Below are 11,694 nucleotides of genomic sequence, written 5' to 3'. Positions count from 1 at the left end.
GGGTTGTTTGGTATGATGAATAAGTAAAAATAATCTTGGAATAAAAATTTAGTACCGGCTTATCCCTTGTTTGATTACTAATTTTGGTATAAGTTATTCCAGTATTAAAAATAGTATTGAAATAGTTTATACCTGGCAGATGGTGGAATAATAATCTTAGGATAAATTGTTCCTGGATAAAACAGTAAAATTGACAATCTTAAGATTAATACAATATATTAAACAGTCAAAAAGGAATAATACGAGTATAACTAATATTAACAAAACTAATCTCAGTATAACTAATTCCACTGGTAAATTATTTTATCATATCAAATTTTGTAGATCCTTCAAGGCCATTTTACGTGACATGAAAACTATATATAAACAGTTTAATATTTCGTCGCTAACTGGAGTATCATAATAGCTGTAAAAAATAGAAAAATTCATCCCCAAATGTATTTTTGTAGCCGAAAAGGTTTCGAGAAGAAAATGACATTTTCCTTTTTCCATCGTCTGTTTGGTGGGGATATATTTCGCGGCAAGTAATTCGATAGATAGAAAAGAGAAGGCTGGTTGCAATTTGGCGCGGTCCCAAATTCATTCTCGTGTCTAGGGTTTCAAATTCAATCTTTTATCCTGGTCTCGACGAATTACAATGGGTTAACGCAGTTATTTCTGTCACGTCAAAAATTCTGCACCACATTTTCTTTCTGGTATGACTCAATTCATTTTTTCAACCATATGCAAATATTACCTGGGCTCTTTACTCCTTTTAAGCTTGAAATGAGCCCTCCAAAGTTTTTTGCTTTCTTTTTTATTCTTGTATACTGAAATTTTAGACTGGTGTTACATTTTTTTTTTTTTTTTGGAACAGCGTGTAGCTGCTGAATATTCTTATGCGCTCGTGTACAGAAACATAGTTAACAAATGAATATCTTCTGTCATATAATTTCAGATTATAGTTTGTCCTGCTTATGTTCTTATTGATCATTTATTCTTGGGTATTTACTTTTCTTTAGCCACATTCAGATATTTGTTTATTGAAAAGTGAGATGGCTCTATAGGTAGGGAAGCTCAATTCTGCGTCGGTGTCAAAAAGGCATCAACCTATTATGGGTGCACCAAAGCAGAAGTGGACATCAGAAGAAGAAGCTGCCCTTAAGTTGGGTGTTGCTAAGTATGGGGTTGGCAAGTGGAGCACCATACTCAAAGATCCAGAGTTTGCTGGTGTGTTGCGTTCTCGTTCAAATGTGGACATTAAGGTATTAGACAACACAGTTAACTTATGTTGCTTGTTACCTATTGGGGAAGCTTATACTTTCTCGGGCTGGAATATTTGTGGTTTTCCCATAGTTATGCTCAAAGTAAAGTTGCTCTGATGAACCTGGTCTTGATTGGACAGGATAAATGGAGAAATCTACATGCTATGGCAAGTGGGCGGGGTTCTCGGCAGCCAGGGAGGACTGGGTATAAAAGCATTCAGCCAACAGTGAAACATGTTGATAGTGCCTTGCATGTTAGCACTGTGTTTGAGAATGGTATAGAAGTTCTTGATGCTAAATCTCTTGCAGCATCCTATGAAAAGGTGGAGGATGTTGGTTCTAAGGAGGCGATTTCAAGGTTATTATGCTATCCATTCCTTGAACTGTTTCATATTCTAAACTTGGATCCTTCTAAATGGTCTTAAAGTTCATCATTGTGCTTGAAGAGCTGTTGCAAGAAAAATTCAAGCAACTCTTATGTGACTTCTTGATGCGGACATCACTTTTAAGAAGATATTGCACATACTTTTTTGGAAGTGAAATCACTAAGATGAACCTTTACTAAAGCCACCTTGGCATAAAACTTGAGACATTGCTTTTGGAGAATGTAAAGTTTAACATTCTTTCACCAAAAGTACTTTATGAGTTAGTAATATGTTTAACTTGTAAGGTATTTAATGCGGAAGCCATTTAGTTCCTGAAGTTTCATCATCTATTTCATCGGGAGCACTTTGCAACTAAGTTCATATTTCAAACCATTGTTTTTAAATGCATCTACATCATTATATAACACCGTTATCTCGGAAAAAGCATGGCATCTATCTTCATATACATTTTGTTTCACGTTCCTTTGGAAGATCAAATGGGCTCCTGTCTGTTTGGGAAGCTTATCAGAAGTAAGGGAAGTGGTTTTGGTATTATAAGAGTAGGTTCTGGTTGTTACTGTAGATTCTAGGCCAAACGTTTCAGCTTGTTTTATCATTTTTAATTTGTCATTTGTTTTTTTGGAAGAATCTTAGCATTCAACTCAAAAACCTTTAAGCATCGGTGAAATAACCCAAAATCTTTGTAAATCTTTGGATGTCCTTTTGTACTTGATGTAAGCCACAATATAACTCAACATCTTGTCTCACGCGTAACCCAATTTTAGGGTTCACATATGAAGCTTAATGCAGGCTTACATGTGTTAAGTGTGATAATGGGGCTCGTCAAAAGTTGGCTCTGGTACCATATTAAAGAATTTGAGTTTTAACTCAAAATCTTAAGACAATAAATGGAGTAACCCAACATTATAACTCAACACTCAACAGTTCCATTGAATTTTACATGCAAATGTGAGCATCTTTTTGTTAACAATAATGTTACTCCATTGTAACATTAACACCATGGCTCAGGTCTTGGGAATAGTCTGTCTTTATAACAAGAAAGTTCTAATATGTTGAAACTGCTTGACGATTACATAATGCATTTGTCTTTTTGTTATACCCCATTTTCCATTTTTACTTTTCCATATCCTTGTTCGGTGTTCAATCTAGGTTGGTTACATGCCCTCTTCTAATTTTATTCTTCTACTCAATGATCACGCTGTCCTTGAAAAATATATTATCACCAAGCCTGCAATGTTGCTTTTACTGATCGATTTTTGCATACTAAGTCCAATCAACATATGAAGTCATAATTTAGTAGTAGTGTTTTACTCTTTGTTTTCTACCTTCTGAGAATAAACTACTGCTTCAGTATTGTCACACACCTAAAATAAATGCTGAAAGTGTCCCACCTTTAGCATTTTAACTTTTAGATAAGGCATTTCTCACAATTTCACATAGTATTAGAGTCTTGATTCGGCGTCTACCATCATGCACAAGAAAATATTTTGTGCTTGACCTAATAAAAGAATTAGTTCATACTTGAGGGGTGATTGCAACAAATCTAACATATTATTTTCATGTGCTTGACCTATGAAAAAGAATCAGATTCGCACATGAGGGGTGTGATGTAGATATAAAATAAAAAAATGAAAGTAACCCCACTCTAATGATTTAATCTTTTAGATGAGTTTTTTCATGCAATGCAATAGGTATCTGCGCTTAGATTGCAATTTGAATGGACCTGTCTGGGGCATGTTTTTTTTATTGTAGATTGGATGATCTTATATTAGAGGTGATAGCTGGATTGAAGGAACCACGCGGGTCTAGTCGAACAACAATTTCTTCGTACCTCGAGGTATTGCTTCCATTCTTTTACCACATAATGTGCAAATATAGGATAAGGTTCAGTGGAGAGAGTTCAATGATTTGAAAAATTTATAAATCTTGTTAAATACTATTTTAAGGCATTTGTATTAATGTTGTCTCTATTGGTACGCCTTAAACTATTTTATCAATCTGCTGGGAAATACTTGTGTGCTTTTAATTCTGCCTAATTGAGCATTTTCCCAACAATCGTCCACCTTTTTCCTTTTGAACTAGATCCACCTTAAACACCTAAAATGGAGCAAAACACCCTTTAATTTTTCCAAGAAGGCAAGAACTTTGACAAATGTACAAACGAAAAGGTCTCCTTTTCTCTAATCTTGCCTAATCTTTTATTTGCCAATACACTAGTGTCAACGAGCATGACATCATAGTTGATACTTTGTATGGATCTCGATAAAATACTAAATACCTACAGAAGTTGAACATACCCATATCGATCGCGCATTCATCTTCATTGCAACATAGCTTCTCCCCTTGGCTAGGCTTAATGTTGTTTCATCAAACAAACCTTTAATGAATGAAGATTTGTAAATTATGGGGTAGTCCAGGTACCCCATTGTGGTGGGAAGAAAGATTGGTATAGAAAGTGGAATGGAGTGCTATGAATGATATGTCATATGTGAGGATTCATGATTTAAATTTGATGGGTTCAACCTTTAAGGTTCTTAGCACCAAATACATTTTACTTTATTATGGGTTCGGAATTTAACATTTCTATAATTTTACCTCTCTTCTCTCGCGCGTGCAAACACACACACACATAAAGCATAAAACTAACGCTCACATATGGGTGTACGCTAATTAATCAAAAATTGGGTTAAGATGATAAAAGGGAAACTAAGACCGCCAACCAATTGGCAAGCTCATTATCCACCAAGTTGGGTTGTGCATCCATGTCAACAGAGGTGGATGCAGTCATATTTACTGGATTATATATTCTATGTTGAAGATACTGGGTTCAGTTAATCCATTAAATATGACTGCCTCTGCATCTGCTGACATGGATATACAATCCAACTTGGTGGATAATGAGCTTGCCAAATGGTTGTTGGGGTTCTTAATTTTCGTTTTTTCATCTTAACCCAATTTCCAATTAATTCACTTACACCCATATGTGAGCATTGGCTTTATGCTTTATTTTTTAAGTTAGATGGATTTACCTTTTCCAAAGGGAAAGAAGAAATAGAAAGTTGTCGGAAGTTGCTCGTTTGCCTAAAATTGAAGAGCCTTAATTAACTTTTTACTTTTGCTCTCAATTACTTTGGACTTTCATGACATTTCAACAAGGGTATGGATTTTGTGAATGCTACTGCATTCTTTACACTTTTAGGTGTCAGTAACTTCATATCTTTCTTTGCTTAAAGGAACACTTCGTGGCACCTCCAGACTTTGAAAAGCTGTTAGTTGCAAATTTGAAGGCGTTGGTTGAAAACGGAAGACTGATAAAGGTAATGAAAGTGATGAAAATCTCCTCTTTTGGCCTTCAGGTCAGGTGCATTGGCTGTTGTACATCAACAGGGGCTTATAGGCTATTCCATCTTGATATAGCTTTGAAATCACTAATTGCTAATTCGTGATTAGGAGGATAATTCTAAGATAATAGTTATGTGATTATTTTGAGAGGATTGTCATCTAGTAATCTCAGAGGACCTATGTATAACTTGCATTATATTTAAGTGTTGCTTTTGGTGTTTTTTTTTTTGTATCAATGTTCCACTTTTGTCCTTCTATCCCTGTTGGGAATGGAGTTGGTGTAGGTGTCAGGAGATAATCATGGCCCAAAAGATTTAATAAGTTAGTTGAATTCCACTGCCGCAAGACATTTAATTGTTAATGGTTAGTGTGAAATCTGTGGAGTCATGAAGAAGATGGGAAACTGCTAACTTAACTAGAGGAAGTGATATTATTTTATGTCAAGACTATAGTATCATGTCTGTTCTCGGTCTTAAGCTTGATCTTCACTGCAACATCATGCCAAGCTGTTTCAGTGACGGAAACACTGAGAGGTAGGGTAACTGGGAGTTTATTATCCTTTGGTTGCATCAATTTGTTTCGTTTGTGGTACCATTCTCTTTCTGTTATGAACCCTCCACTGAATTATGAAGTCCCTTTTGTTGAACAGTTCAGAAATAGGTTGCTCAGCATGGTTGCTGAGTAAAATTCTTTGATTTAAGTAACAGTTGTGAAAATTTATTATGTAAATGCATTTATCTTTCTGAAACTGAGAGCTTTTGCGCATTTTTCCTTTTATTTGTGCGTCTCTATAGAAGATTAGAGTTCAGACAAGCAGTGAATTGATAGCCCCATAATGGGTAAGCTCTGTTAATTGTTAATTTTGGATATTAATGCTTGTATTCTTATTGATAGGCGAAGCATCAGTACAGGATTTCACCAGGTAGAGTATCATCTGATGCCAGGGGCAACGATTTCCCATTGCTTCTGGAGGGGAAGCAGAAGGATTCCCCAAAGCTTGAAAACAATGGAGTTGGAATACTTACTAAAGCACAAATTGATGCAGAGTTAGCTCAAATGATGAGCATGAGTGCGGAGGAGGCTGCTGCAGCTGCTACACAAGCAGTTGCAGAGGCAGAAGCTGCTACTGCTGAGGCAGAAAGGGCAGCTAGAGATGCGGAGAAGGCTGAAGCAGAGGCAGAAGCGGCACAGTGCTTTGCTGAAGCAGCATTGAAGGCATTGAATCCTCGAACTGTCCGTGTGTGGTAAGCTTAATTGTAGTTCCAGTTTGGATTTGCTAATCTATAAGACATGATGGATGGAGTAACAAAAGTGGACTTGCTTCGGTCCTATGAAGGAAGAGGTCTTGTATATTCAAATTTCTTTTGGATCTCTAATCTGTATTCCATTTCAAGTATGAAGTCAACCTTTTGCCTTTTAATGTAACTCAATTATTAGTTACTCGCTCTGTTGCCAAGAGAGATTTACCTGCATAGTACCTTATTTTTTTTTATTTTTTTTTTGGTGTGGGGCGAGGGGCAGGGGGTTGATCACGTTGCCTATGAAGTAAAGAATTAGGTGGCCTACTGTTATCTCTCACCTTCAGTGGTCTCACAATCTATCCTTTTTGTTTTTCATTTAATACTAACTAGTATATCATAAGTTTGTTTATATTTCACTATATCATTTTGCTCGCAACCTAATCCTTTGGTTGCATATAAGATTTTGAATTCTTATCGCCTCTTTACAATTACTTTTTTTTGCTTATGCAGATGGATCTGGATTGCAACAGCTAGGGTGTACATCTATCCAGCTTAAATGTCACTGTAGATATGTGAATAGATTTGTAAATATGGATAATTGTGTCCATTGGCAGGTGATATTGAATGTCATTGGGGTCATTGGCAAGAGAGCACTAGAAGTTGGTGCTTTTATTTTTGTACATATACCCTCTTTTGTAGTGTGTTTGGGTGCAAACTGTACAGACAGCTAGTTGACTTGCCATGGAACCCCATGAAATTTTTGGTGATGCTATGAGTATATAAAATTATAGTTTTGATTATGTGGATATAAACCACACGAGTTACTGATTCATTTTAATTTTGTGATGGTAAATGATTCTGCTATCAGCAGCACTTGCACATCAATCGATTAATCTCCACCAAATTATCGTGCATTAATATCATTCGAATGTGAAACCAATTTCCGGCATTCGTTGGATCTGAACTAATAGCAATGAGGGATTGCTACCCAGCGAGCTTTTCTAGTATAACTAAACGCGTCAATTAGCCAGTTTTCCCGCATCTATTGGTAAGGGAAAAAATAATTTGTGTATGCGAGATATGAACATAATACGCATATTTTCTATCTCCTTTCCCGAAGAGCTGATGTGAAATGAAAATCAAGCGACATTCTTATTGCGTCCAACAAATAAATCAAAAATTAAAATGCGAGATGGCTAAACCAAGTGCGAAGATGAAGATTTAAACTCAGAAATTATGTCCTAAAACTTGCTGCTGTATTATCAGGGAGTCAAGGACCCTGAATCTCCCGAAACCTCGTGTACTTGCTCTGCTAAGTTCCTGTTTTCAATTCTACACCAAGCGCAAGCAAAAGTCCACTTCTAAAAGGGACATATGATTTTGATTACTATGCAACTGTTTTTAATCTGCCCATGAAATAAAATACTTATACCAAAAACTAAGAAATGGATTGGAATTTACTTTGATTAGAAACCAGTGATATCTCAGTCACATTGTTCATAGATGACAAACACAGACCTGAGCTAAACTAAAGGTCATGAAAAAACTACTGCGCAAAAGATGCTGAAAATATTAGAATGTAGATCCCAAAGAGTTTACATTCAAAGAAGCAACTTGTCCTAATAAAAGGGATAAGAGTTTGTAATTTATCATATCATTCTAGTGAGAATAATCCTTTACATGAAAACACATACATTGACAGATTGGGAATGCAAAAGAAAATGGCTACAATTGAACTAGGATATCCGAGACATATGCAGGGCCAATCAGCTTAGCCTCAGATAAGCAATAATCAAACAAGAATGATATGTTAAGTGATTATCAAGAGTATCCAACATTCAATATTGAAAAAGGCGTACAGTGATGGCCACCAGATGAAGACTTATCATAAGGAGCCAGTTGCAGGTTGACAACTAAAGTCGCATGCAAGTTTGAGAAGAGTTGATGGTATTTGTTTGGTGTGCTGATCTATAAGAAAGCCAATCATCTCTCACTTTCTAAGATTTCAACAATACGCTAGCAATTGAGGAATCCTAAGATAATATGGAAGGTCATATATCAAGGCTGTTCACTTCAAATTCAGGTATTCATCTGCAGTTGCAATTATGATCCCAAGGGAAGCATGCTATGCAGAATAAATGATCACTGGATAACTCCCTAAAACAAACCGGTGGCGTTAAACTTAAACCAATACAAGAGCAGAGAGAAAGTGAATCTTGCAATCAGAGAACAGTAAAATCCACAATCTCAGCAAGTTATTACAATTTCAACAAACTCTATAGCAGATCACGAATAAACAAAATAAGCGATTGATCACGAGGTAAACCATGAATATATGATGAAAGTACAACTTCCAAAACAAACCAGCGGATAACCCTACACCACTAAAATTGCTTTGATACACCCATATCTATAGGTATGACATAAATGTGGGTACTTCGAATGGATTTTAAAAATACACTACAAACTAAGAAAAACGCTAAATGTACCCAGATCAGATACTTACACATTCTCACTTTCGTAAGCCATTTGTAAAATCCATGTAACAAGGGAGCAGAAATGGATCGTATAAGTTATTACAATTTCAACCAACTCTATGGCACATAGCAAAATGAGCTAACACGAGTTTATTGAAGTAGTAAGCCAGGAACTATAAACAGCAAAAGGGACACATAAAAACGAGTATCAGCAAATTACTGTTAGTAAAATCCCTAGCAATTATGCAACCAAAATTCATCAAAAAATGGATCACAATTTCCATTTCCATTAAAATGACAATGTACAATATAACAAATGAAGGCAAAATTGAAAATTTTCATTCTAATACCGCTGTAGCACCAATTGCCTTGAGCTTTTCAATAATGGCATTAGCTTCATCTTTGGTTACTCCTTTTTTCACCACAGCTGGCGCTTTTTCCACTAACTCCTTAGCTTCCTTTAAGCCCAAATCAGTAAAAGCCCTAATTTCCTTAAATCACCTTAATCTTAGCCGCTGCATCAAACTTTTCGAGCTTTACATCAAAGATGGTTTTCTCTTCAGCCTTTGCTTCAGCAGCCGCTGGCCCAGAGGAAGGTCCAGAAGAACCTAAGCCCGAAACAGCAGGCCCATATCGATTAAGACCCATTTTGTGCCGGAAGAGAATGGCGTAGTCATGTTTTTCGAGCTTGTTCAGGTCCAGAAGTTGGTCGGCGATCCGCTCCAGCTTCTGGGTTCGGGTTTCTGTAGCGGTGCATAGAGTGTGAGCTATTGATGGGGCACGGATCCGAGAAATGAGTCCCCTTGTTACAATGGATAAGAGTTTGTTATTTATCATATCATTCTAGTGAGAATAATCCTTTACATGAAAACACATACATTGACAGATTGGGAATGCAAAAGAAAATGGCTACAATTGAACTAGGATATCCGAGACATATGCAGGGCCAATCAGCTTAGCTTCAGATAAGCAATAATCAAACAAGAATGATATGTTAAGTGATTATCAAGAGTATCCAACATTCAATATGGAGAGAGGCATACAGTGATGGCTACCAGATGAATACTTATCATAAGGAGCAAGTTGCAGGTTGACAACTAAAGTCGCACGCAAGTTTGAGAAGAGTTGATGGGATTTGTTTGGTGTGCTGATCTATAAGAAAGTCAATCATCTTTAGCATTCTAAGATTTCAACAATATGCTAGCAATTGAGAAATCCTCAGATAATATGGAAGGTCATATAATATCAAGGCTGTTCACTTCAAATTCGGGTATTCATCTGCAGTTGCAATTATGATCCCAAGGAAAGCATGCCATACAGAATAAATGATCACCTTATAACTCCCGAAAACAAACCAGTGGCATTAAACTTAAACCAATACAAGAGCAGAGAGGAAGTGTATCTTGCAATCATAGAACAGTAAACATCCATAATCTCAGCAAGTTATTACTATTTCAACAAACTCTATAGCGAATCACAAATGAACTAAAATAAGCAATTAAACCAGGAACATATGATTAATGTACAATTTTCAAAACAAGTCAGTGGAAGATAAACCATACACCACTATAATTGCTTTGATGCATCCGTATGTATAGGTATGACATGCATGTGGGCACTTTGCATGGACTTTCTAAAATACACTACAAATTAAGAAAAAAGCTATATGTACCCAGATCGGATACTTACACATTCTCACCTCTGGTACGCCATTTGTAAATGAATCCATGTAACAAGGGAGCAAAAAATGGATCTTGCAAGTTAGTACAATTTCAACCAACTCTACGGCACATAGGAAAATGAGCTAACACGAGTTTATTGAAGTAGTAAGCCAGGAACTATAAACAGCAAAAGGGACACATAAAAACGAGTATCAGCAAATTACTGTAAGTAAAATCCCTAGCAATTATGCAACCAAAATTCATCAAAAAATGGATCACAATTTCCATTTCCATTCCCATTAAAATGACAATGTAAAATATAACAAATGAAGGCAAAATTGAAAATTTTCATTCTAATTCCGCTGTAGCACCAATTGCCTTGAGCTTTTCAATAATGGCATTAGCTTCATCTTTGGTTACTCCTTTTTTCACCACAGCTGGCGCTTTTTCCACTAACTCCTTAGCTTCCTTTAAGCCCAAATCAGTAAAAGCCCTAATTTCCTTAATCACCTTAATCTTAGCCGCTGCATCAAACTTTTCGAGCTTTACATCAAAGATGGTTTTTTTTTCAACCTTTGCTTCAGCAGCCGCTGGCCCAGAGGAAGGCCCAGAAGAACCTAAACCCGAAACAGCAGGCCCATATCGATTAAGACCCATTTTGTGCCGGAAGAGAATGGCGTAGTCATGTTTTTCGAGCTTGTTCAGGTCTAGAAGTTGGTCGGCGATCCGCTCCAGCTTCTGGGTTCGGGTTTCTGTAGCGGTGCATAGAGTGTGAGCTATTGATGGGGCACGGATCCGAGAAATGAGTCCCCTTGTTACTGAGGTTTTCGAAACTAGAGATGCCATTTCCAGCAATTGCAGAGACTTGTGTTAGGGTTTTAGTAATGGAAGAGAAGTGGGAAGAAGGTGAAAGGAGGACTGAAGTGAACAACGGTGTCGTTTTTATGTTGACGAATAACGAATTGGCTAGTCAAGGAGTACTTTGATACTTTGAAGTATTATTAAAGAGATTTTCTCCACTTTAAAATTCTTCCAAAACCCAGTTTTTTTCCCCTCTTTTTTTAGGATGTTTACATTTTTTACTTCTTAAATATTAATACTAATTAAAAAAAATATTCCTCTTGTTTTTTAACTGATTATATCGTATTGCTTGAAAGAGTGAAGCAACAGTAAGTCTTTGATTTAAGTTTTTCTTATACTATTTCATATTTTTTAACCTGGCAACACATCCTGTAGCATGTTTCATATTGTCACTGTATATCCACCCTAATTTATTTTAAAATTTTAAAATAAAGACAAATCTATCCATATCAGATTAACCAGAGAGAATTTCAGTTAATCCT

The 11,694-nt window shown here is 36.3% G+C and overlaps 2 protein-coding genes and 1 pseudogene across 3 annotated transcripts; 1 reads left to right on the top strand and 2 right to left on the bottom strand.

Moving 5' to 3' along the window:
- The first annotated feature begins 431 nt into the window (after positions 1–431).
- On the top strand, positions 432–7,025 carry LOC107775054 (single myb histone 6). 2 transcript variants are annotated; one of them, XM_016594729.2, is made up of 8 exons: positions 432–695; positions 1,047–1,244; positions 1,385–1,602; positions 3,383–3,467; positions 4,864–4,947; positions 5,867–5,894; positions 6,018–6,216; positions 6,724–7,025. In XM_016594729.2, coding segments are annotated over exons 2-8 (765 nt in total). In that variant the 5' UTR covers positions 432–695; positions 1,047–1,094; the 3' UTR covers positions 6,725–7,025. The 2 variants fall into 2 exon arrangements, with proteins under 2 accessions (XP_016450215.2, XP_016450214.2); XM_016594728.2 differs by having other exon boundaries at positions 5,867–6,216.
- Positions 7,026–8,949: 1,924 nt separating this feature from the next.
- Positions 8,950–9,672, bottom strand: LOC107775055 (uncharacterized; annotated as a pseudogene).
- A 938-nt stretch (positions 9,673–10,610) lies between these two features.
- On the bottom strand, positions 10,611–11,329 carry LOC142171575 (uncharacterized). Its single transcript, XM_075234536.1, has one exon. The coding sequence runs from the start codon at positions 11,195–11,197 to the stop codon at positions 10,700–10,702; it is 498 nt and encodes a 165-aa protein (XP_075090637.1). The 5' UTR covers positions 11,198–11,329; the 3' UTR covers positions 10,611–10,699.
- Between the last annotated feature and the right edge of the window lie 365 nt (positions 11,330–11,694).

Source organism: Nicotiana tabacum, chromosome 17 (assembly GCF_000715075.1).
Source record: "Nicotiana tabacum cultivar K326 chromosome 17, ASM71507v2, whole genome shotgun sequence".
NCBI lineage: Eukaryota > Viridiplantae > Streptophyta > Magnoliopsida > Solanales > Solanaceae > Nicotiana > Nicotiana tabacum.
Note: the sequence above shows the minus strand (reverse complement) of the source record. Positions and strands in the feature narration are given on the sequence as shown.

What these genes read in the sequence shown, in the direction of transcription:
- LOC107775054 (XM_016594728.2), top strand. Translation starts at nt 1,095, where the DNA reads ATGGGTGCACCAAAGCAGAAGTGGACATCAGAAGAAGAAGCTGCCCTT. An exon ending in GTTCAAATGTGGACATTAAG is followed by an intron (nt 1,245 to 1,384) that starts GTATTAGACAAC and finishes TTGATTGGACAG; the next exon opens with GATAAATGGAGAAATCTACA. An exon ending in TCTAAGGAGGCGATTTCAAG is followed by an intron (nt 1,603 to 3,382) that starts GTTATTATGCTA and finishes TTTTTATTGTAG; the next exon opens with ATTGGATGATCTTATATTAG.
- LOC142171575 (XM_075234536.1), bottom strand. Translation starts at nt 11,197, where the DNA reads ATGGCATCTCTAGTTTCGAAAACCTCAGTAACAAGGGGACTCATTTCT.